The 27,707-nt window shown below is 33.8% G+C and overlaps 1 protein-coding gene across 1 annotated transcript in view; it reads right to left on the minus strand.

Moving 5' to 3' along the window:
- Positions 1–674: 674 nt before the first annotated feature.
- The window catches only part of LOC126974351 (uncharacterized), a 52,130-nt gene continuing 25,097 nt past the window's right edge, over positions 675–27,707 (minus strand). Inside the window, exons 2-6 of the mRNA XM_050821812.1 lie at positions 18,760–18,982; positions 7,299–7,474; positions 6,729–6,855; positions 5,256–5,375; positions 675–2,933 (exon numbers count right to left, since the gene is read on the minus strand). Of these exons, the coding sequence (XP_050677769.1) occupies positions 2,848–2,933; positions 5,256–5,375; positions 6,729–6,855; positions 7,299–7,474; positions 18,760–18,982 (732 nt within the window). The 3' untranslated portion in view covers positions 675–2,847. The remainder of the gene's footprint in view (positions 2,934–5,255; positions 5,376–6,728; positions 6,856–7,298; positions 7,475–18,759; positions 18,983–27,707) is intronic.

Here is a 27,707-nt window from a genome sequence, read left to right on the forward strand (position 1 = left end):
GCCTTTGTGAGATTGTATTTCTTATATTATTCTCAAATCTTGGCATCTTATCCGATCACGTACAAACATTACGTAAACTTGCAGGTAATGCATTGTGATTGTTCAACGTATCAATATTACCTAATACATATCATAATATTATATCAACACAATAATAATTCAATGAATCATTGATGTCTTAAGCATATTCAATGGGCTTTAGCATAATGTTAATTGAATATTTTTACGGCATCGTATGGTACGACACCTTGTTGTTGCTAATATTGTACTGCAGAATTGTAAAGCACTATTTAATTTAGTAAAAGTAGAACTGCCGGTTTTTTATGAAAATAAGGGACGAGACGAACAGGACGTTCAGCTGATGGTAATTGATACGACACGCCCATTACAATGCAGTGCCGCTCAGGATTATTGAAAACTCCAAAAATTTTTAACGGCACTATAACTGCGCTCCTCTTTGAGACATAATTTGTCAAATCTCATTTGCCCAGTCATTTCACTAGCTACGGCGCCCTTCAGATCGAAAGAGAGTAATGTTTACACATGTTTATTATATTTTTTACCCGATCGATAGATAGGTAGTTTGAGGGTTCTCTAAGTCAAAATATATTTTGAGCAAAAATTGTGTGAATTCGTAGTTGTAAATTGTATCATAAGAAAATAAAAGAATTACATTTTAATAAAAATAATTTATTTCTCAGTTACACCATATTACATCGATATTTTATGTGTAGCAACCATAAACTAGCGTTTAGACAAACAAACAGTGCGAGAGAGAAGAACATAATATCTAATGGAGATACAGCAAAATAGAAAAGAAAAGTAAATGAATTGTTAATGCAACCAAAATAGATTGACAAATCAAAAACTGTGTGGCACTCTTGGCATTAGGTCCTTAGTATTTTGAATATTAAACCAATAGCTAATGAACACACTCACAAAACTATATTTGTCATGTATTATCGGGCTGTCAGTTCGTCTTTAAGCTAGTATATAAGTCTATGATAGCAACAAAGCAGAGAGTGAAATAGGATTTTTAAAATTAAAAAACAAAATAAACTTAAAAATACCTGTAGGTAACTACCTAATTATTTAAAAATTATAAAAACAGTTAATGTCTCGAGTTTTACAAAAATATTTAAAGCTTATTAAAACATGAAATTTTGTTCCTGTGCAAAGAATTTTATAACAAAGATATAACAATAAAATCTCTCAAACGTAACGAATAACTTCGAACGCCGAATTCCATTAGAAAGAAAGCCCATTTATAAATCACATCAAAAGTAAAACAGTTTACTTTTCAATTTTAAACAGAGGCCACAATTAAGATACCCGAAGGTATAAAACCTTCGATACTGCTGTTTTAATATTGGTCGAATATAACACTAACATCGACTTGAGTACGAAAATTATGTTTTTATAATCGGTTGTTATAAACGGTCGAGTTAAAAAATCAATTCAATTTTGGTAAATTTTTCGGTGCCTTAATAAAACTCAACATATTTATCAACTATAATAAATACTATCGCATTATAAGCCAAGGTGCGTATTTTGGTCCTCTATTATTTACAACTTTTTTCTATAATATAATTTAATAACATTAACAACACAATGTGTAACTCTAAGCATCTAATTGACAGAAAAATAACTTTGATTTACTTAAATAATAAACATTTTGTTTATATTATCACCAGCCCTAACAAATAGTATCGATGTCAATCAGTCGTTGCCCGCGATTACATAAATTACTAGAATGCTCCAATTGGTTTTAATTCTAGCTCAAGATTTATCTTAGCTAATTTCTACATACATCTCTTACTTATATATTAATATATATTTGGCTCATCAACTTAAAAAGTCTAATAAACTTTATTTACTAAGGCTAACGCTTTTGAATCGTCACTACAAATATTCCTTTTAAATGACTAAATTTACCATAATATTATGTTCGTTAAAGTTGAGCTCGTCAGAAGAACGTATAAGAAACTCAAAGGCAATTAAAGGCAATTTCAATCGTATAGAACTGATTACTGTCACAATTATTAGTAACTGCATCCAACAAATACAATGATTTATTAACTATAACAGGTCGACCTGGCACCACAAGCAGCACCCGCTCACAAGTTGACGCATGGACCAGCCCTCGTCCCCTTCGCACATATTTGAAGGAAGGGGATGACATGGCACACGACGCCGCCTCAAGCAATGCAATTTAGAGAGCATGACGAACCATGTTATAGCATAAACTACGCATGATAACTAAAAATTACAAAATCCATACTTACAAAGCATGCCTAAAGAAATACAAATTATTCTATATAATGCAATAGAATATTTTATATTATTCATACATTCGATTATACAATCATAATATAAAGGATTATTAGGTGGACCAGAACCTTCTATTGTCCATACTTCTTTATTCATCTATATACATATATTCTTTAAGTTTCGTAGGTTTTGTGAATAAGGTGATTTTTTATAACTTTTTTGAATTTAGAAGGTGTTAGACATGTGATACTATTTGGAATTTTATACATACTGGTAATTCAAAGCAAATTGTCAGTGGCTGAATCGTATCCAATGCTAGGTAAATGCAACTAAATCTATGTAACCAAAATCAGTCAGAGAAGAACAAAACGCGCCCGTTAGATCATTGTAAATTAGAAAACAGCGTATAAGTATTTTTCATTATCCCTTTATAGACTCTCATCGATAGAGGATCGTCACTATGCCTCACTCAAGGGATTTAAATGTGATTTTATACTGTCTTACGGGCACTGAGTGTTTGACATCAGTACAACAATATAATACCTAACATCACATTTGAACGAAGCGCTTGTTACACTACCATCTAAGACTAAATCCTAGTTTCTTGACGCTAACGATGGTTCTAAACACGTGGTCCCATATTTTGTTACTGATCCCGAACGCTGAAAACAAATAAAAATAACTTAATATGTACAACTAGTCAAAAAACATCTTATATATAAAATTCTCGTGTCCCAGTGCTTGTTACCAAACTCCTCCGAAACGGCTGAACCGATTTGCTTGAAATTTTATAAACCCGATAGGTAGATCTGAGAATCGGCCAACATCTATTTTTCGTACTCCTACAAGGTAAGGGAAAACCAACACCTAATTTTTTTTTTATCTTTTTCACTATACTTTGGAGTTTATTGTAGTTTACTTCTTAAGAATCGATTTTCATATAAGGCACCCGGTATGAGAAAAATATGGAGAGTAAAACCTACTCATCAAATGGGATAGTAACGTTTTTGTGTATGTGTTTGTGTGTATACTTGTGTGTGTGCATGATAGCTTACGCATGTAGTATAGTATACCTATTAGGGTGTGCCAAAATGTAACTTCCTTGATGGACCTTTTAAAATTTTCAATTTTTGAGTTCCGCTTTTAACAGGAGTTGTGTTTGGGCATTTCCTGACATATTTTGAGTGTTAAGGATTTATTTGATTTTTTTATCAATGCGCTTTTATTATCTTCTGCTGTATGTCTGTTTGTAACCGACTCCATTGGACTTGATTTTGTTAAGTACCTGTTCAAAGACAATCGTTCTTGAGGAGGAAACTCCAGTCGTGCGTCGGTGCTGACACACACACTTTTTTTTTCATTTTTTTTATTGTGATTCAGCATTAAAAATACATACAACTTCAAATTTTCACCTGTCTACAATCAACACCTATTTTTGTATCGCGATTTTTATATTATCCTGTTCCATCTACAAATCCGCTATAGGGTTGCAAGATGGCAATCGAATACAATAATTGTATTACGATATTTTTGGTAGGTCTGAGAATTGGTTGCATTTATTGTTTATACTCTAAATTTTTTTTTAAATTACTATATATGACTATACAACGTTTGTTGGGTCAGCTAGTTCTCTATATAAATGTCTGTAGTCGATTGACTGATTAGTCAATACTGGCATCCAACGTCTCGACCAACTCTCTTCTACATCCCGAATAGAATTCTTCAGTAGAATCAGATTAATTGTCTCATTATCCTCTTTATAATGTATCTGCTAAGGAAGTTGCGAGATATTCCCAATACAAGTGTCCTAAGACAACTTACTTAAGTCTCAACCACTTAAAATGTATATGTAATCTTTGAAATAAACGAAATTTCTTATTTATTTAAATATGTTATAGAGTTGTCGAAGTACCAACAAAGTACTGTTAGACTAAATCATGTCGGATATCACAATTCAATCATTAATAAAATTAAAACTAAAGACAACTTAACAACAACAAAAACTTAGCGGAATTAACATGAAGTAAAAGCTCATAACAATTTAATAATAATTATGGATTTCAAAATAAAGTCTAATTCAATAAATAAGCAATTAATTATTTAATTAAATGACACATTAGCTAAAGATGTCGGCTAGTTGAATGTCATAAGGCGCCATTTTGTGATGGCGCCATGATAGCCAGGACAATAACTGGAAAACTAAGACTTAGGCTGTCCAAGAATCCTTTGCTTTGAAAGAGTTACATCATTAAAATTTGCAGGGAGTATCATTTTAGCGATCAACTATTCTCATCACTTCTTATTATAAAACATTACATATCTATACTAATAAAAGTTTACTTATGTATGCACGCAAGAAGTTATACTTCTTTGGCCTAACAAAGCAAAAATCCTTAAATTTATTTATTCCTCGTGCTATTCTACGTTTGTAGAAAGAACAATATTGTAGAAATCTTACAACGATGGCTTTGACAAATTAAATAACGAATACGGCTGTACGGGCTTGAACCCTTTGCCTATCCTAATTATGGACGAAGAAACCACAAAAAAAATAACGAATGTCGCAAACGTCAGAAAATTTTAGGAACCAATTCAAAGAGTATAAGAATATTTATGGTTCCATCAACTTAACCCTGGTACGTTTGTGTTACAGTGATGCGCGCGCATCTAAAATTTCACTCTCAGAGCCGTTTTTTCTTTCAGTTATACTGCGAAAACTACTGAACCGATCTGAATAGTACTTATACCATAAAATGCAGTGTGTTTCAGAGAAGGTTTAAGTGTTTTATTCATGGAGATTACTTATCCGGAACCTTTATTTATTTTTCACTTAGAAATAGCTATAACTATATATACTATATATACTATAACAACGTCGCCGGCTCTTCAATTATTGATATATCTATTGAGTTGTGAATTTCTACAAAAGAAGTAGTTATTTGTTACTGTGATAAAATAACGATAGTAGAATTAATAAACCTTACCTTTATCATGATTAACGAAATGATGGTTCGAGTGATATCGCTTCATGGTATATAAATAGGAACCATCTTCTGGTGAGCCGTGGTGAACGTAGTAGTGTATCATGTCGTAGGTCAGGTAACCTGGATACAAAATACATTCAATTCAAAAATTCCATACAATTTAATGGGCAGTCAATCAATTACCATCAGCTGAATGTCCTGCTCGTCTCGTCCCTCATCGTCATAAAAAAAAAAACATGTCAATGTCAATTTCATTATCAATTTAATAAAAAGTAAACATGTAAGAAGTGAAACCATGCATTGTGCATGAACCTCTAAACGGCATATGAAGGTAAGTGTTGCTAGGATGACACATGATTTCAACCGCTATGAAAGACATTACTATCACCAGTAATATATATATGTTCTCCTGGGGTCCATGTAGTAATACGTCGTGCGCATGGCGTTAGAATATATTAAGGTATACTCGCGTCATACATAAGACAATCTGTTCTTCAACTGTGATCGCCTGGTACCAAAACATTATATATGCTTCCTATCTCATTATCTCATCCCATGATATTATGAATTTATTAAATATTTGTGTCTGCTCTTTTTACTGTCGCTTTTTCGTTTCATCGACTTTCAAGTCACAACGATGCTAAAGAAGTTTTCACTTCAATGAATAAAACAATGGTGAATTATGCAACAGTGCTTTCATACCCCTTCCATGGTAGCGGTAAACGTTTCACGCAAAACGCGATATGGATACTATTCCTTTACGCCGGCAGCGCGTTTTTAATTCCGGTCATAGAAAAATGGGTCCTACGCTAATAAAGATTCACTTGATCCGAGTTCTTAAAAGTTATTTACGCATAAAATTAATTCGCTTCAATTTATGTAATATTAATCCAATTTATTTAATATATATAATATTTTTATTCAAAATAGGATATGAATTACTTATTGAAAGTCAAAAACTAGTACCCATTTCTAAATGAATGGCTCAGACCTGACAAGAACAAAATTATGTATATTACAGCCATTGTAAAATACTCTATTTGATTGAAAAGAATGGCCGTTGAGGTTCTTGTATGTTCTTCTGACGAGCTCAAAATTTTCCGAACATATGGTAAATTCAGTAATTTAAAAGAAATATTTATAGTGTCGATTCATAAGCGCTTATCTTAAGCCTATTTAAATAAAGATTTTTTGACTTTGACTTTGGATACTGCGTCTTTAGTCTACTCTAATTCTCGTGGTGTGTAAAGTGCCTACTATCCCGCAACAATTTACCAGTGGGAAGCTCCTTTGCACAGGATGCCGGCTAGATTATGGGTATCACAACGGCGCCTATTTATGCCGTGTAGCAGTAATGTGGAAACATTACTGTGTTTCGGCCTGAAGGGCGCCGTAACTAGTGAAATTACTGGACAAATGATTCAAAAGCGCTCAGTTTAAGCCTTTTTTAGTTTATTTGACGTTGAAGCTCACCTATCAAGCCTCCTGTTATTTTGATGAGCGGATACTTGAAGATCACCCACAATGGCACACTCAGGATGCAGGTGAGGACGAGCGCTGGTATCGGAGGAAACACCTGACGTAGACCATCAAATGGCACCTGAAATAATACTTTAATAATTATTATTTGATATGAATGGCAAACCTTTATACAAATGCAGGTTTTCTCTATTCCTGAAATTTGGTCAGAACAACAGCAAAGATAACATAGATGACATTCTTAATGATGCCACAGATTGGAGAATGAAACCATCGCCGTCGGGCTATATTAAAAAAAATAAAAATAAAAACGGCCAAAAAACTTAAATAAAAAGGTAAATTTTGAAGTTCAATAAGTGATATCATATCCTATATTAAATAAAAATATTTCAATTTAAATCCAGAGCGTTACTGCATTGTAGTGGGGAAGGGATAGCTTACTGTCAAGTGAGCACCTTTCTCATCTGGTCACTTCTGGCTCGAGAGTATCAAAAAGAGAACTTAAGAGAATAAGAAAGACTGAGACAATTCAATGATTTTATCGTATTAAAAATCCGACTGTACCTTGTGGTGCATACCATGTATGAGGAAGTGCATCTGTATCACGATGAGTGAGCTGCCAGGGTTATAGTGGAACACCCATCGGTGCAGAGAGTATTCCAGCAGGGTCCAGATCATCACACCAAGCACCAAGTGCCAAGCATACTGCAGCACCGTTAGTTGACTGCTTCTACAACTCTCTGAAATTGTTCAAATTATTGGTAATAATAAAGTCTTCAATGTGTGAAGGCAAAAGAAATAGGGTCACAAATAAACGCGTGCAACAATAGCCATTTTGTGGATGTGCTAAAATACCTCTGTGTGCTTTTAAGATTCAATGATTATTTGAAAATCTCATCAAAATAGTTCAGCCGTTTTAGGGTTAATAGAATGTTTGTATTTTTTTGTACACGCATCGATTTTTATATTTAAATTTAATTCGAATAATAAGAATGTATCGGAAAACATCTCATACTCTACAAGGGTACAGATGATATTTTGTGTATATTTTCATTCGATGAATAGAGAAAGTAACAAGTTTTCCGAGTGAAGACATCGCGCCAAACTGGATCTAGAGTCAATATTAACATTTTATTTTTGTTAAATTTAATTTATTTATTAGCTTATCCAACACAGTAACCACTTGAGTAATAACATTAAATATTATTCTTAGTAGATCTAAATCTAAACAATTTATTACACAAATAAAATTTTAAAAACAAAATTTTATGAACTTAGAGGGACTCGAGCCCACAACCTCTGGCGTTCCTGGCCAGTGCTCTAACCAACTGTGCTATCCGTTCGAGTGACGTATCGTCACAAAATCTTGTATGCTTTGTTCAACTCTCAAGTCCCGCATCGTTCATAAAATTTTGTTTTTCAAATTTTATTTGTGAATTAATCCTAGAAGTGAAGGTTATCACTTTAAAAACATAACAAATTGTTAACAATTTATTATTTTTAAAGTGATATCCCTCACTTCTGGGATTAATAGGACCCGCATCGTTCATATATTTTGGTTACAAATTTAATTAAAATCTAAATACAAGTGTAATTGCACTTACAGGCAACGAAAACATGCAAATACAAACTAAAATTTAATTTTGCATCATAAGAACTAAGAAATACAATATAATTATTATAAACTATAAAGTAAAGTGGAAATTGACAAAAACTAACAAAACTTATTTAATTAATAGCAGAATTAAAATATTACAAAAAGTGCTTAATTTTTGTTGAACGTTTACTAAATATTCCTGTCTAGCAACATAGCTGTTTCTGAAGTTTGTTCCGAAACGCAGGAAACTTATCATTAAAAATGTCTACACTTCGATCAACTATGGGAAGTCTTTTATAAGTGCGAACAATTCTGTCAAGAGTACGAAAGTGACCTACGTTATAAAGACTTTGCAGTAGGGAGCGGATATATTAATTAACGAGAGAATATCGGTGCAATCAATTCCACTGTTAACAATTTTGTATAGAAAGAGACAATCCTATATATTAGTCCTATCATACAGTAATTGTATCATAAATAATCGCAAGTATCAAGTAAGACATAATTGATAAGCTGTATATCCTACAAAAAAGTTAAAATCTCTTCTAACTTTTTGTGGTGTTTCCAATGTCATTTATGAAAATATTAAAGAAAAGGGGGCCTAAATGAGATCCCTGTGGCACACCGGACGTCAACTCAAAGAAAGAAGATATGAAACTGTTAACCACTACCCTGCACGTTCGGCTAGATAGATATGCGATCTCAAGTCTAAGCCATTCAAGATAAGTTTCATATATTCCATGCTTTGAAAGCTTATACAATAAGACAGTATGCTTTACCTTATCAAATTCCTTCTGGAAATCGGTATAGACGTCAGCATAATATCAATAGTTTAAATAAAGAAGATTTGTGACTGTCGATTTACCAGCAGAAAAATGTTACAGTTAAAGGCTTTTTTTTTCAAATACTTCACGCTTATAAAATGTTCATAGTACCTTTATTTAATTACAATGTGTGTGGACGCTGCATCTACTGTATTTTGTTGTGTCAGATTGAATATATTGAATTTAAAATAGACGTTAAATGATGAAGCTGTTAATATTGATTTAAAAAAGTGGCATAGAGTTTAAACTCTGACACAAGTAGGAAAACGCGGTGCGGTGGAGGCAGTATTCTACTTTAGTGCCGGCAGAGCAATCAGGCTATGTGCATGTGCTGAGTTACTAAATCATAATAATTTAATAATAAAATAATATATCCAAATGCATAGATATTAATTAATCAAAAATTATTTTCAACATTATGTTAAACATCAAATTTATTTTCATCGTTTTCTGTTGTAACTACATAGTCTGGCCATAAATACTGTTACATAAAAACTTTTCTTTTTTTCAACTTTTTAATTATTTTGAATTTGGAACACGTATATTATTTTTTTTTAAAGTTATTTCGATTTTGCTCCATTTCACATATTTTTTCGTGTTCATTATCAAATTACAACCATAGACGAGTAAAAAAGAAGGACTCCGTGCCGTGATTAGCAAGTGAAGCACTTTTATGCTAGTGTGTGTACTGTTACGAGGGATACCCCAATTACTTTAAACTCTGATTTCTTAAATTCTGATAGATTGTTTTACACTTTTACACAACGCACGACGGCATTTTTAAAATATTTTATTGCGACGCAAACTGATCTGTCACAGACGACGGCAGTATCATAATGGCGGCCGACCGGCTTATATTAGTGTAAATGTGTGCGTGGGGCACCCACACATTTACACTAATATAATCCGGTGTATTTACACATTAAACGGCTTGTTTTGGTGCTTCACTGTTTTGTAAGGTGGCACGGAGTCCTTCTTTTTTTACTCGTCCGCGATTACAACATGGAATGGGGTGTTGAAGAAAATAGGATTGCAGTGATCGCCTTGCACAAAGTAGGTATGGAGCCATGTCTGTAAAGCTAGAAAGGTCAAGTCGGCAGAATCACTCGTAATATATCTCAAAATTTAGTGCTCATTTAGTGCTAATTTAGTGCTGATAACAGATATTTGGTGCTGTGATAGGGGAACTAAAAATGAGAACACTGCTAACTTTTCATTAGGCTAGCAGTGTACCATTGTGACTATAAAGGTCAAGTCGGCAGAATGTCTCGTTTTATATCTCAAAATTTAGTGCTCATTTAGTGCTAATTTAGTGCTGATAACAGATATTTGGTGCTGTGATAGGGGGACTAAAAATGAGAACACTGCTAACTTTTCATTAAGCTAGCAGTGTACCATTCGTGACTAGAAAGGTCAAGTCGGCAGAATCACTCGTTTTATATCTCAAAATTTAGTGCTCATTTAGTGCTAATTTAGTGCTGATAACAGATATTTGGTGCTGTGATAGGGGGACTAAAAATGAGAACACTGCTAACTTTTCATTAAGCTAGCAACACTGCTAGCTGGTACACACCATTCGTGACTAGAAAGGTCAAGTCGGCAGAATCACTCGTTTTATATCTCAAAATTTAGTGCTCATTTAGTGCTGATAACAGATATTTGGTGCTGTGATAGGGGGACTAAAAATGAGAACACTGCTAACTTTTCATTAAGCTAGCAGTGTACCATCGTGACTAGAAAGGTCTAGTCGGCAGAATGTCTCGTTTTATATCTCGAAATTTAGTGCTCATTTAGTGCTAATTTAGTGCTGATAACAGATATTTGGTGCTGTGATAGGGGAACTAAAAATGAGAACACTGCTAACTTTTCATTAAGCTAGCAGTGTACCATCGTGACTAGAAAGGTCTAGTCGGCAGAATGTCTTGTTTTATATCTCGAAATTTAGTGCTCATTTAGTGCTAATTTAGTGCTGATAACAGATATTTGGTGCCGTGATAGGGGGACTAAAAATGAGAACACTGCTAACTTTTCATTAAGCTAGCAGTGTACCATTCGTGACCGCGTTATGATACAGTTGGAGCGAGAGGCACAGCAGCTAATAATTTAGTGCTCATTTAGTGCTAATTTAGTGCTGATAACAGATATTTGGTGCTGTGATAGGGGGACTAAAAATGAGAACACTGCTAACTTTTCATTAAGCTAGCAGTGTACCATTCGTGACCGCGTTATGATACAGTTGGACTGAGAGGCACAGCAGCTAATAATTTAGTGCTCAATTAGAGCTGCCTGTACAAGCAAACAGATTTTTCAAAAAAAAATTTTTCAGTTTTTAAGTATAGATAACTGCTGACATAACGATACGAGCAATCATAGAGCTGAAAGATGACTTTAAAATCGGTATTTGTGAAATTGAAAAGAGTTACTAATTAGTTCTCAATTAATGCTACCGGTAAACCCAGAAAAAATTTTAGAAAAATCATTTTTCAACTGCCCGCTAAAAAAATCGAAGGTTTTCAATAATCGAAAAGTTATGGGTATTATTCTCTATTGCAAATATTGAGTTCATCAGATCTCAACGTTATAAGGTAACAGAAAACTACCCTGACTCCCCTCGCGATGTAGCCGCTGTGTGCTAAAGCTATTGCATAGCATTTTTTATCAACTTATGCAATTATAATTATTTATTTATTTTATTTATGCAGTATTTTTTTCCTCTGTTTTTTTTTTTGTTTGATATTAATTCAAGTTACACTTTTTGAGCGTGGTGACCGATAAGAAAACAATTTTTTTTCTTTTATTAAATAAATGAGAAGTTAGTATTGTTCAAAATATTTTTATTATCTTACAATACATGTAGGTTATTCAAGAATATTTATCATTTAAACTATAGGTTTATGGTAACTGAAATAAGAAATATTAGTTACAGACTTGATATCTAAATATCTAATAAAAAAAAATAAAGGAAAAAAATACTGCAAAAATAAAATAAATAAATAATTATAATTGCAAAAGTTGATAAAAAATGCTATACAATAGCTTTACCGCGGCAGTCCCCGAGTGCAACTCCTCTTTTTTTTTTAACACACACACACACACACAGCGGCTACATCGCGAGGGGAGTCAGGGTAGTTTTCTGTTACCTTATAACGTTGAGATCTGATGAACTCAATATTTGCAATAGAGAATAATACCCATAACTTTTCGATTATTGAAAACCTTCGATTTTTTTAGCGGGCAGTTGAAAAATGATTTTTCTAAAATTTTTCCTGGGTTTACCGGTAGCATTAATTGAGAACTAATTAGTACCTCTTTTCAATTTCACAAATACCGATTTTAAAGTCATCTTTCAGCTCTATGATTGCTCGTATCGTTATGTCAGCAGTTATCTATACTTAAAAACTGAAAAATTTTTTTTTGGAAAATCTGTTTGCTTGTACAGGCAGCTCTAATTGAGCACTAAATTATTAGCTGCTGTGCCTCTCAGTCCAACTGTATCATAACGCGGTCACGAATGGTACACTGCTAGCTTAATGAAAAGTTAGCAGTGTTCTCATTTTTAGTCCCCCTATCACGGCACCAAATATCTGTTATCAGCACTAAATTAGCACTAAATGAGCACTAAATTTCGAGATATAAAACGAGACATTCTGCCGACTAGACCTTTCTAGTCACGATGGTACACTGCTAGCTTAATGAAAAGTTAGCAGTGTTCTCATTTTTAGTTCCCCTATCACAGCACCAAATATCTGTTATCAGCACTAAATTAGCACTAAATGAGCACTAAATTTCGAGATATAAAACGAGACATTCTGCCGACTAGACCTTTCTAGTCACGATGGTACACTGCTAGCTTAATGAAAAGTTAGCAGTGTTCTCATTTTTAGTCCCCCTATCACAGCACCAAATATCTGTTATCAGCACTAAATTAGCACTAAATGAGCACTAAATTTCGAGATATAAAACGAGACATTCTGCCGACTAGACCTTTCTAGTCACGATGGTACACTGCTAGCTTAATGAAAAGTTAGCAGTGTTCTCATTTTTAGTTCCCCTATCACAGCACCAAATATCTGTTATCAGCGCTAAATTAGCACTAAATGAGCACTAAATTTTGAGATATAAGACGAGTGATTCTGCTGACTTGACCTTTCTAGCTTTACAGACGTTATGGAGCCGTTGATCATATTACAGACACTTCAAAAGCTTGGCATCAGCCGTATGTTCGTATATCGTATTATCAACAGATACAGCAACACTTCGTCTGTCGAAGACCAGAAAAGATCGGGGCGGCCGCGTGTTGTTAGAACTACAAAGGCTGTTAATGCTGTTAAAGCCAGAATTCGTCTAAACCGCTTTAGAAAACAAAAAATCTTATCGCGAGAAATTAATATTTCCTATTAATAATAATTGTTTTAATTAAATAATAACAATAATTATTAATATTTAATTAAAACAATACCTGAAGCTCGGTGCTTATCGCCAATATACAGGACATGCCTAATCAATCTTTACAATTAAAGAGAGTGGATCGATCAAAAAGACTTCTGTCGCGATACGCAGGTGAAAGGCACAGAAATATCCTCTTTAACGATGAAATATTTTCACGATTGAAGAACTCTACATTAAGCAAAATGATAAAGTGTACGCTCACAGTTCTAAAGAAGTTGCTCAAGTTGTCGGAAAGGTACAACGTGGTCATCATCCTGCGTCAGTGATAGTTTGGTGGGGCGTGTCTTATCAAGGAGTCACAAACTACATTTTTGTGAAAAAGGACTGAAAACTTCAGCCAAAGTATATCAAGATAAAGTCCTGGATCATGTTGTGAAACCTCTCAGCAATAAACTTTTTAAAAATATACCTTGGACTTACCAGCAGGACTCTGCACCTGGTCACAAGGCACGAAATACCCAAGCCTGGCCTTAAACCAACGTTCAGACTTTATAAGAGTTGAACTTTTAAAAATAAAGGCATTAAAAAGACACAAAAGGCTGTGTGTGTGTCCTATAGATTTCAATTAAGCGAAGCTACGAACAAAATAGATAAATCGAAGATTTGTTCGTAGAAAGATGTCAAATTCCTATACTCGTCTCCGTCTCTCCGTCGCTAAGAATCCGTAAAACAACTCTAGTAGTATGTTGTACTTCGTTGTGGCCGGCCCATGTGCTTTGCTGAGGTTTCCGACCTGATAAAATTTGGTTTATTTTGATTGCCTGAGATCTGATACCGTTTATATATTCGCTTTTAATGATGCTGTTCACCCAGTATAAATGTAATACAACAAAAATTATCTTTACCGATACTATATTTCATAGTATCACATTGTATGATACATTTTTACTGCATCTATATCTGCCATGGCTATAATCTGAATTATCTGTCAGATAATGGCATTATCATCGTTATCAATGAGATAACCGTACTTTAGTCTAAATTGAATGATAGTATACATTACAAATACTATGAGTACGAGCATAAAATCAATGCCTTGGAAGATAGAAGAGATGCTATTGACTTGTGACTCCTTTATGATGTATTACATTGTAAATTTGACTGTCCAGATATCAAAAATCAAAATCATAATCAGTTTATTCACGTAGGTCACCGAAATAACACTTGACACACTTGACACACTCACACACACACACACACAAATGTCAAAAAAAATTTCTTATTGAATCTACCGCTACTTCGTAAAGGGTTGATCTAATGAGAAGAAGTGGCAAGAAACTCATTGCCACTCTTTTATATCAAGATTTACATTTAAGTACATCGATTTACAAATCATTTCAAATTACAATATAATATGTAAAATGATGCAACAGACACACTCAAACGTCAAATAGTCAATGTCTTACACGAGTAAGTCAAAAAAGTAAATCTAAATTAATACAAAAGTTATTGAGTACAGTAGCTGCATCATACACCATAAATAAATAAAGGTATTCTGTGAGCATTTTATAAGCGATTATAAATAAATAAATGTGTATATATCTATACATATATATACACACAATAACTTTTAAGAATCTGAAACCGAGTCTCCGGCAACAGGATCATCCTGCCACCACACCTATCTTAAACAAAATATCATTCCAGGTACCAACATTGTGAACCAATCATACTAATTTTTGTAACATCCCTCTGCTTCTACTAAGTATCTTAAATATTCACCTCTATTTCGAATTCCTGACTTATAATAAGAAATTTTGCTTCGTCGACATTTTCAATTTATCACGTTTGAGGTTCAAAAAACTGACATTAAACTTTTTAAATTGTAGGAGACTAACTCCTTCTCCCTAAATCAGCATATTCAGGATAATTTATTTATCGTCACACCGTCATTTAAACATTATATTCAAACAAATACTCAATATGGATACAAAGTCTTCTTTTCTTTCTATTTAATTTTTTCTTGTAAGTTTTTTCTTAATTTTTATGTAGTATTCGTAGTAGTTGTTTTTTTCTTAAACTACAATATTTGTCACATACTATTCAACTGTTATAAGTACTCCTTTTAATCTATTCTATATTATTTTTACTATACTCTTTACATTTTGTTAATAAGTAGGGAATCATAAATAAATATACCATGTACTTTAAAATAATTAATATTGTTTTAGTGGTTTTGTATATCCAACCGTGGGCTGGGATCAATAATCTGCAAATTAAAACCCCTAATTTTCAAAAAAAAGTATGCAAAAATGTAACAAGCTCTCTCTGAGGCAATAAAAGGCGCTAAAATTCATAATCATACTGTTGGTAACTTTCACCCTGAATAGCAATGAAAGAGAGGCTCAAATAAAAAAAAGGATTGAGTGGTTTTATGAAACCACGGTAAAAGTGAAACTTTTTTTCACATTATAGACATTTAACTAAAATTTTTTGAAATATCCATTAAGGGTATAAAAATCGCTTTATCAATCTTGCTTTATGCTTGGAAAATTGGAATGATAATGGGAAATAATAAAGGTAGACTAAGCGAATAAAAGTTTCAGTTTAATAAATAACAACATTTACATTAAACACTGACAAAAACAAACAAAATGGCATGGAGTATGGGCACAAATGAATATGAGAGGAATAGTCTATACACAACACGGTCAGCTGCTGCGAACTATAAGCGCCTCCCGACCGTCACGCGACATGCAACACACAGACGAAAATATTTGAGACGATTTTGATAACTTCGTGCTTCTATTGATAACTGGTCTCAACGATGAAAGGACTGTATTGCAGCCAATGGGGACCACTTCGAATAAGCTTTTTATGTTTTAAATTGTTTTATATTTATGTATTAAACTAACACAATGTGAAAGTAATAAATGTTATTTGCCATGGATTTTTTTTGTCTCAGTATTTATTGCAAGACTAAGGACTGAGTAGCCCCAAGTGACATCAGTACTCCATGTGATTCAATCCTGAATTTTTATTTAGCCAAAATGATCTATATTAGATCTCTAATACAGTGCATTCTCCAATATTTGTTTGACGATTGCCATCGCACGATTTTTCAGTATATATTTATCCATTCAGGGGGTAGGAATTATTTGCATCACAGGCACAGAATATTTTTATGCCATAGGTTTCAGGTTCAATCCCATGTATTGAGTAAATAGCTGTTCGTCAACGGTAATACATTCACAAGGCTCGTAGATTTTATTCCAATTTGAAATGAAACTAGCCGAAATATCTCGTATAGCTTCTGTATCAGCTAACAAAGGGTCATTTTACATCCTTATCAAACCTATTTCAATTCGATTGTAAAGTAGACTGAAAGATGCAGCCCCGCCTCCATGACGAATAATGTTTCGATTACCAATTTGTGTTCTGGGAATTAGATCAGACTGCCAACGCATTTCATATTTTGCAATAAGAGTGTTTTCAAACGTTTCCAATCCAAAGCGTGCATTGGCCATCCAATCCAAAGAGTCAATCTCATTTTCAACTTTCGCTTCTGGATCACCATCTGAAATTTACATTCCATCCTACTCAACCAAAGGAATACAATCATGCCCATTATCAGAATTAACAAACTCAACTTCGCCTCTAGAAGATTCTGCTAATATCAAGTGACATCAGTACTCCATGTTATGTAGCAGCAGGCGGTTGATTAAGATGAAGCACAGCAGCCAAATAAATAAACCAACCATATCAGAGATATACCAACCATATCTGGTGCTTGTTACTAGTAAGAATTTCGTAGAACTTTCTTCCAATTTCCATGTCGATTGTATGTGACATGGCTTCATGGTATGAAAGCTAAGTAATTAAAAAATTATGGAGTAAGTATTTTTAAATACTTTTGTAAATGAAACATCTTTTTGAATTTAAACTATTTAGGGTTCAGTCATTTTTTTAATTATTTATTGTAATATACATCACTGCGGAAACTATCCAAATTACAGCAGAAACGGAAGGAGAGTGGTTTTTTTAACCGACTTCAAAAAAGGAGGAGGTTCTCAATTCGTCGGTATGTTCTTTTTTTAAAGTTTGTTACCTCTAAACTTTCGACTGAGCCGATTTTTGATAATTCTTTTTTTATTTGAAATCTGGTGCTTTCCATGTGGTAATTTGGTCCAGATCTGGCAGTGGCATCCATGATAAAACCATAAAAGTCTTAATTTTGCTATACGTATTGCGACGACAAAAATTTAAGAAAAAAAGCAAACCGACTTCGATGATTCTGATAATGGGATCCATGACAAAGTAACGACGACTCTTCAATTCTTAGAAGCAAATTAACGACACTCGGCTGATTTTTTTTATGCTAGTAGGATATTTAAGTCATCTACCATAACGTAGTTATGGTCAAGTAATTGTCGTTGTCGAATACGATGATCAATCTTTAATGACTTACACTAAGGGAACGATCTGTGGCAGAATTTCTAACTGTCTCTAATCGAATTGCATAGCGCTTACGTTCATTGCTGTATTGAAAAATTTTGTACATCTACACATATTTAGTCAAATTGTTAGTTAGTGTACTTCAAATTCACAAAAAATCAAAAAATAAAAAAAAATAACAAAAAAAAAACCGACTTCAAAAACACTATTCCAAAACAATAGATATAATATGCACTAAAAAGTATGAAAATAATTGCGTATTTCTAAACAATCTAATTTATTTATCTATTAATGTTATTTTTGGAGTTGGTGTCAGCCAAAGTAGGTTTGTAACTACATACATAGTTATATGTGAGATGTGCTTGAGTCACACACGCGACGTGAGGAGGCAAGAAGCGAGAGCAGGTCGCGGCGGAAGGACACTGATTTATTTTAAAATGAATTAGATTGCATATTATAACTATTGTTTTGGAATAGTGTTTTTGAAGTCGGTTGTTTTTTTTTGTTACAAATTTTTTTTAGTTATAGAGTGCCTTTTGATTTATGTACGGAAATATTACAAGATCAATTTCTCTCTCTCTCAATCTCTTAAACGGATTTTTTTACAGAACTTTATGTTGGAATTTGTTATAACGAGTAATTTTGGCTATTTTTGTATTTGAAAATGAAATAGAGTTCCGTGATAAGAGTACTACGTTAATGAAATCTAGGGTGATCTCGAGGGACTATTAAAGGGTAGTAGGAGAAAAACTGCACTTACCTGCACACAACACATGCTCGAACAGCTGTGTGGTTGCTAGGTACAAGATAATGGGAACCCAGAACGCTGGCACGACGTACCACGGGGTGAAGGTGAGACTTTCCAGTACTGGACTGGAAAAGAGTCGGCATTTTCTGAAGACAGCGCTGTTGACCCACGCGTCGTAATGAGGCGCTATCTTATGCAGCTGCGATAGGAGAGGCTTCGACCAGTCCAGTCTACTCTGCAACCAAGGCATTTGTATGATATTCAACAAGATACTCTTAGACTAATAAAAAATAACAATAGCGGACATTAGATGCAATAGCCAAACAATCGCACAGAGGCAAATGAAAATCTTTCTTCATAATGAATATATTAACATCTCTTAAAGAACCTGTTATTTTGGCAAATAAGAATACATGTATAAGGATTTTTGACTTATTTCATTTAATGCTACACAGAAACTAATGGCGCTCTGAGAGAGAAGAAGCGGCGCAAGAAACTCTCCCAACATTCTTTTAATGCGCTCTTTTTAATAAAAATATGCAATATTGTACTTTCATTGCTATTGCTATGAAATAATCATAATTTAGTCCCAGGCTGTCCGATCACTTAGATATTCAGCTGTGGAGTAATAGGATTTACGACAGAGCCATTTTTTTATAAAACATTTAAATTTATTTATAGATAATGCCTGAACATTGTCTGGGACTTTATTATAGAAGTGTACACATTTACCCTTAAAGCTATTATGTATCTTATGAAGCCTACTAGAATTAGAAAATCACTATTAGGAGCAAAAAGGTGAAGATTTTTGTGAACGTATATTAAGTTTTCATAATTGTACTGACAATGAACAGTCATAATATTTATTTCTTTAAATTTTTCTTTGAGAGACTGTCTATAACCAAGCTGATATATAGCACGAACAGCTCTTTTTTGCAGAGCAAACACTATGTCAATGTCAGCAGCATGACCCCACAGTAAAATACCGTACGTTATGATGCTGTGAAAATAACTGAAGTACACTAATCTAGCGGTCGCAACATTAGTGTACTCTCTAATCTTTCTTACAGCATATGCCGCAGAGCTGAGCCTATCTGCTAGCTGGGCAAAATGTGGACCCCACTGAAGCTTTTTATCTAACGTGATACCCAAAAAGACCGTAGTGTTCACAAGTTCCAATTTCTGGTCATTTATAAGAACTTTGGTTTGTACCTCCGCTGTTTTTTTACACTTTGTTTTTTTACTGTTTAAGTGCAGATTATTCGTCTCAAACCAACGCACTTTCTTTAAGAGTGCATTGTTTACCTCGTCATCAATATCTGCACGTCATTTCACTTTAAAAATAAGTGAAATATCATTCGCAAACAATACAATCTCATGGCTATCATCTACCACAAACGGTAGATCGTTAATATAATATATAAGAAATAAGAAAGTGCTCTGTGAACGGCTGGATCACTTGGCGTTGCGTAGAGACGTCGCTTCATTGTGTGTCTTCTACCGCATTTATCACGAGGAGTGTTCAGAAGAGCTGTTTAACCTGATTCCTGCCACTGAATTCCACCTTCGCACGACACGCCACAAGTTAGGATATCATCCCTACCATCTGGATGTGTGGCGGTCCTCCACAGTGCGGTTTTCAAGGAGCTTTCTTCCTCTACTACTACAAAGCTGTGGAATGAGCTTTCTTGTGTGATGTTTCCGGGACGATACGACATGGGTACCTTCAAAAAAAGCGCATACACCTTCCTTAAAGGCCGGCAACGCTCTTGTGATTCCACTGGTGTTGCAAGAGAATGTGGGCGGCGGTGATCACTTAACACCAGGTGACCCGTACGCTCGTTTGTCCTCCTATTCCATAAAAAAAGGGCCGAGAATAGAACCCTGCGGAACACCTATTCCCAGAGGTTTACCCGAAGACCGTTTGGGATTAATATCGACTATCTGAACTCTTTCGCTTAAATATGATTTTAACAGATTAAGGGCTCTATTTTTTACTCCATAATGTTTTAGTTTTAGGAGTAAAGTTTTATGGTGGACGCAGTCGAATGCTTTGGATAAATCACAAAAATGCCCAATGCATCATGTGACTCTTCCCAGGTATCAAAGATGTCAAAGATTGCTTCCTATTACTAAAAGAACTAAATGACTATAAGCCGATTCACATCATACTGTTAGCCTACCCACAATATTTCCAAATTATGCATCAAATCACCACTCACTAGAATTCGTAAAAACTACAAGAAGAAGAGTCTAGTCTAAAAGTTCAAAAACGTAGTTATTCTCGATAAAGATCCTTTAAATATAAAAATAACTAATTCAATTCCAAAGTACGTATTTAGAGTACGTTCATTCCTAATAATTTCATGGATATTTATATTTATTGAAACGGTTGTAATGAGGAAGCGGGGTAATGTAGGGTAAGTTCTAAGATATTATCTAATATACAAAATTCTCGTGTTACGGTGTGCGGGACCGAACTCCTCCGAAACGGCTTAACCGATTCTCATGAAATTTTGAGTGCATATTGGGTAGGTCTGAGAATCGGACAACATCTATTTTTCATCCCCCTAAATGTTAAGGGTGGTCCACACGATTTATTTTTTATTTTTTTGAACTTTTTTTTAAATTTGTTTGATTATGAGTCATGATCAAAATCGTGGAGCAGCTGGGCAGTGTAATAGGGTTAGATATAGCTACTGACAAAATTATGAATGTAATGAGAGTTGCAAAGGTAAATCGTCAAAGTACTCGACCGAGATCTGTCATAGTGCAATTCAATTCTCCGCTTACTAGGGACACTGTTTTGGCAGCAGTGATAAAGTATAATAAGACCAACCCAAGAGATAAATTGAACACCTCTCACATTGGAATCGGGGTAAGTGGGGAAAAACAACCAATTTATGTCATGGAGCATCTGTCACCTGAGAATAAAGCTCTACATGCCGCGGCGAGACTCAAAGCCAAAGAAAAAGGATATAAATATGTTTGGGTTCGAAATGGTCGTATACTAATGCGCAAGGACGATATTTCTGATTACAAAGTAATAAAAAGCATAGACTTTCTTAGTAATTTAAGTTAGAGTGTAAGGTTGAGGTCACGTAATGGTGTCATAATCCTAAAAAGGCGCTTCGATTAATATGTTATACCAGAATGTTCGCGGACTAAGAACCAAAACCCAAGATGTTTACCGTAACATAGCAGTTAATAATTATGACATTATTATTTTGACTGAAACCTGGTTGAATAGCTCAATCTCAAGTAGTGAATTGTTTGACACTCGTTACACCGTGTATCGAAGAGACAGAGAGACTGCAAAGCTTAACATTAAGTCTGATGGTGGGGGCGTTCTAATCGCTGTCAAGACCAATATAATTTCAAACAGAGTTTGTAACTGGGAAAGCGATTGTGAAGATTTGTGGGTGGTTGTAGATGTGCCCCATTTTAACAGTATACGCCATATAGCATTTTGTAGTATATATATTTCACCTCCTGTAAATAAGAAATTATTCGATATTTTTTTAAATAACTGCAATAGAGTTTCAGAGCAACATAATATGTTAACATGTATAATTGGCGACTTTAATCTTAGCTGTATTTCATGGAATGCATCTTTAAACCCAGCTGACTATAACATACCCCCAGCTCAGAGATTACTGGATTTTATATCAGGAAATGGCCTGCGCCAATGTAACTATGTTCTTAATAATAGGCAAAAGATACTTGATCTTGTACTCGTAGATTTACCTGTATGTTCCGTCAGTTACTCTTATAATCCAATTAGTAATATTGATCCAATGCATCCCCCCCTTGAAATTAGTATTCCTTATACGAGACAACATAGACTTGCGACTAATACTTCAAACGAACGGTACAATTTTTATAAAGCCGATTACGATTCCATTAATGAGTACTTGAAGGGAATTGATTGGAATTCGATATTGAACCGAGGTGATATAAATGAAATGGTTAAAGTATTCTACGAGATTTTACAGGTTGCTATCACAGATTATGTTCCCTTAAAAAAAGTTAAAAGCAGTAGGTACCCTTCATGGATGAATCGTAAGGTTGTAAAAAGAATTAAAGAAAAATACAAAATGCTAAAACGATTTAAAAAATATAATAATCCAATGGATGAAATAGAACTAAGAGTGCTTAGTGATCGCTGTGAGAAAATTACGCGTGAGGCCTATAAAAAATTTAATGAAGACCTGGAAAAGAAAATTCAGAAAAATCCGAAAGCATTTTGGACGTTCCTAAAGAGTAAACGTAGTAATTTTAACTCGTATCCAGCTGCAATGAGTAACGGAATTAAAACCTCAACTAGCGGATTGGAAATTTGCAATATGTTCTCTAGTTATTTTGCTTCGGTATATGATGAATCAAATAGTTCTTGTAATTTAGACTCATTATCTTATTTACGAAAGATTCTCTATCTGGACGTTAGTGAAAATCTTGCAGGCATAGAAATAAATCAGAATGACATCTATAAAAAGCTGGAAAGTCTCGATATTGCAAAAGGTGCGGGACCGGACAATGTACCACCGGCATTCATAAAAAATTGTGCATCAAGCTTAACTTCACCTTTATATCTTATTTTTAAAGCCTCGCTTAACTCGGGTAGTTTTCCAGCTTTATGGAAACAAGCAAAAGTTGTTCCAATATATAAGAGTGAAGACGAGAAAGACATACACAATTACAGGCCTATATCGATTCTTTCGGTTTTTGCAAAGGTCTTTGAATATTTAGTTTGTCCGACAATTCAAATGCATTTCAAACGTTTCGTGTCTGAGCATCAACATGGATTTTTGTCAGGTAGGTCTACCACAACTAATTTGGTTAGTTTCACATCTTCATTATCAGAAGCTATTGACTCGCAGAAGCAGGTGGATACCATATATACCGACTTTAAAAAGGCATTTGATAAAGTTCCACATGGAGTACTCATTGGAAAATTATCGTTATATGGGTTTTCAGGCCCAGGGATGAAGTGGCTTTCATCATACTTACAAGACCGTTCGTTCTATGTAGTCATTAATGTATTTAGCTCTTCAACTAATCTGGTAACATCAGGTATACCACAAGGTTCACATCTTGGCCCAATTTTATTTAATATATTTGTGAACGACATTGTTTCTTGTTTTGAACACTGCACACCATATTTATATGCCGATGACTTAAAAATAACGAGAACAATTTCTTCACCAAGTGATTCGATTCTATTACAGGACGATCTAAATAAACTTACCAATTGGTGTGAATCTAATGGCATACAACTCAACTGCAGTAAATGTGTGCATATTAAATTTACTCGCAAAAATAATATTATTCCGACAAGGTATGAACTGTATGGTAATACTCTTAAAGAAGTTGAACTCATAAGGCAAGTCCCTTAGGTGTTATGCTTGATAGGAAATTGACTTATCTCTACCACATAGAAATTGTAATAAACGAAGCGTCAAAATTATTAGGTTTTATTATGAGACAAGGTCGAAATTTTAAAGATGCCAAAACAAAAATCTGTCTTTACAACAGCCTTGTCCGCAGTCATTTAGAGTATTGTAGCGTTGTTTGGCGCCCACATTATTCTACACACTACTTAAGACTGGAGCGTGTGCAGAAAAGGTTCATGTGGCATCTATCATACTCAGCGAATATTTACAAAACGGTGGTGTCTTATAAAAAAAGATTAGAACACTTTAACATGATGACTCTTGAACAAAGAAGAGAATTTTTGGACTTAAATTTTTTATATAAATTGCTAAGAAACAATTTAGGCTGCCCCAGTTTACTATGTAAAATTAATTTCCGAGTACCACGCAGATATCCCCGAACTGCAATTACTCCGGTCGTGCCTCCATGCACTAGAACAGTCTTTGGCGCCAACTGCACTATCCCTCGCTTGTGTAAAGTATATAATACATTCAGTTCATTAATTGATATAAATATTGATTCCCCTAACACTATTCGTAAATTAGTTATCAGCAATCTAGCCAGCCAGTTATGAGTGTGATAGATTACTTTGCTCTGTTAGTTATAACATAGGTTATATATTTTAATTAAAGATTAGTGTATTTTATTTTATTATATAATTTCTTAGCTTAGATTTAGATTTTTGTTATACTTAGTTATATGTAATTAAAACGCTTATTATTTGTTTCTAACTATCTGTTAAACAATTCTCAATTGATTATTGCAGACTGTCAAATTTTTCATATTTTTTTTTCACCGGTTTTAGTTTTTAACTCACTTTTAGATTTGTAATAATGTATCGATAAGCGAAATTAGCATGTAGTGTTTACCTTTAAATGATTTTGCATACCCTGCACATGTAATTTAAATTGTTAATTGTTTAAGAAATATTTTTATGTAAAATCGCTGGTAGACTAATAAATAAATAAATAAGTAAATAAATGAGTCAGCATTAAATAATACATACAATTTCAAATTTTCACTCATCTACGAACAACACTTACTTTGGATCGCTATTTTAATATTATTCTAATCCATCGACAGACACGCAATAGAGTTGCAATATGGCAATCGAATATAATGATTATTGTAGTACCATAAATTTTATGTACGATATATTTGGTAGGTCTAAGAATCGGTCGTCATCTATTCTTATACCCTAAAAATATTAATTATTGAATTTTTTATTACTTTATATGGCAATACAACGTTTGCTGGGCCAGCTAGTTTTATTATATAGTATATATTAAAAGTTTTAATTTTTCTATCTCAGACAGTTAGGAATATACCTGGATATACGATTATCTTGGAATATTATTATTAATATTTTTATACACATCTTAGTATACACATCGAAAATTAAAAAAAAAAAACGTTAGCAATTTTTCGCTATAATATTACTATAATTATTATTACTATCAATTAATTTAATTTGTTAAGTAAGTCTACTCTAATAAAGTTATATTCGGAGGTGTCCGTAGGAAAAGGTTGCCTCCTATAACCCATACATACTTGTCAAAGAATAATCTAATACAGAAGTCTCACTCCGCAAAATCAATTAAAGAAATAGGGACACTTGCAATAGCACAGCACTATTAACCTACATTTTTAATCACCTAGAAGTTGCCTCTCTTTCTATCGCGTGTCTCTTACCTCTTCTGACGACATTAGGGTTGACTTCTATACCTAAAACTGTACCTACCTAGTATAAGGCCATCTTATAAAAATAGCTCAGTTTTTTAATTACACGGAGAGTGAGACAGGCCTTCTTACGTTATGAGTCATGGTTATAGTCATACATGTATCAATTACGAAATAATCTACATTTACATTTATTACTAGGTATATGTTATCTGATTATTTACGATTTCGACAAAATGTGGACACTAGTGATATGAACTAGTGAGTCAACTTTGCGATAAGATATAATACCTTAAAATTGAAAATTGTAACGTAGATAAATAGTGCGTATTATCACAGAGTAAGGATATTTCATACAGAGGTCCGACGAATCTGTCTAGTCATGCGTTTGGCGCACTCTCGCGTTTGGGACGAGAAAAATGCTATTATTGCCTAAAGTTAGTAAGGAAGGGCTGTTGATTCGCTCTTGCGTAGAATACATATACAAGGAATAAAAGTTAATGGTTGATCCAAAGTAGTAATGAACTGGTACCCTATAAATAGTAAAAGAAATCAAGGCAGCCGAATTAAAGATGAGCGACGACTGGTCACAAATCCTGTATTTGAGCCATAGAATGTAATTTCGATTAGAAATGTTTTTTTATTAAGTATTGCTGAGGATTCGATAAATAAAAATAAATGAATTATTATTTAACAGAACTTCTGGCCAAATTATTTTAATGTTGGAACATAATAGAAAAAAATTAAAAAAAAGAACCGACTTCAAAAACACTATTCCAAAACAATAAATATAATAATACGCACTAAAAAGTATAAAAATAAATGCACATTTTTATACAGTCTAATTAATTAATCAAATTCTAGTTACGATTATCAATATTTTTGGAATCGGTGTCCTCCCGCCGCGGCACCGCTCTCGCCTCTCGCCTCCTCACGCGTGCGACTCAAGCACATCTCACCTATAAATATGTATGTAGTTACAAACCTAACTGGGCTGACACCGACTCCAAAACTAACAAACCACATAAATGGTTTAATGCTGTAATAATAATGTAATATTCATGTATTACGCTATCGTACACAAAAATGACAATTTATATTAAGTACATAAAAAAATTAACATTTTATACCCATCCTAAGAAAATTGCTCAACGCCGCTAGAGAAGTTTTCATTTAAAAAAAATACATACAGATACGCTATATATATATAGGTATGGTATAGTGATGTCTCTAACGTCTAAACGTCAATGAACAAAAGTGTCGTCCTCCGGTATCTCTCATCTGTATACTGTGGTAATACAAAAATAAAAACGGTACTTCTACTACTTCTCCTTCTCTACGGCTTATTCTATTCTTTACATAGAAAGCGCATCAATTCATACATATACTACATCTGGAATCTTCTTATGTAACGACCGGATGTGTAGTACATTATGAACTAAGCGAGATGGTGAGAGAGAGATTGATGCGTCAGAGCCACAGACGAGCCTGAAAAGGGATCCGAGAGTGTCGTGATCAATGCACATACGTTGTGTGGAAGATTATCATAAGCGTAGCGAAAATGGTTCATATATTCGTGGACAAAGCGATACTTGTTTTTTAGCAATACCGTTAATAGCTGGTTATACCAAACTTATTACAAAAACAACTTTGTGTAATAAAGAAAATATTTTTTGCATTTATAATGTCACTTATTGTGTATAATGAAATATTATCATAATATTAAATATTTTTATCTATACTATATAATATAACAATATAATATTATAAAGCTGCAGTGTTTGTTTGTTTGTTTGAACGCGCTAATCTCTGGTACTACTGGTCCGATTTGAACGATTCTTTCAGTG

The sequence above is a fragment of the Leptidea sinapis genome, chromosome 32 (genome assembly GCF_905404315.1).
Source record: "Leptidea sinapis chromosome 32, ilLepSina1.1, whole genome shotgun sequence".
In the NCBI taxonomy this organism is placed as follows: Eukaryota; Metazoa; Arthropoda; class Insecta; order Lepidoptera; family Pieridae; genus Leptidea; species Leptidea sinapis.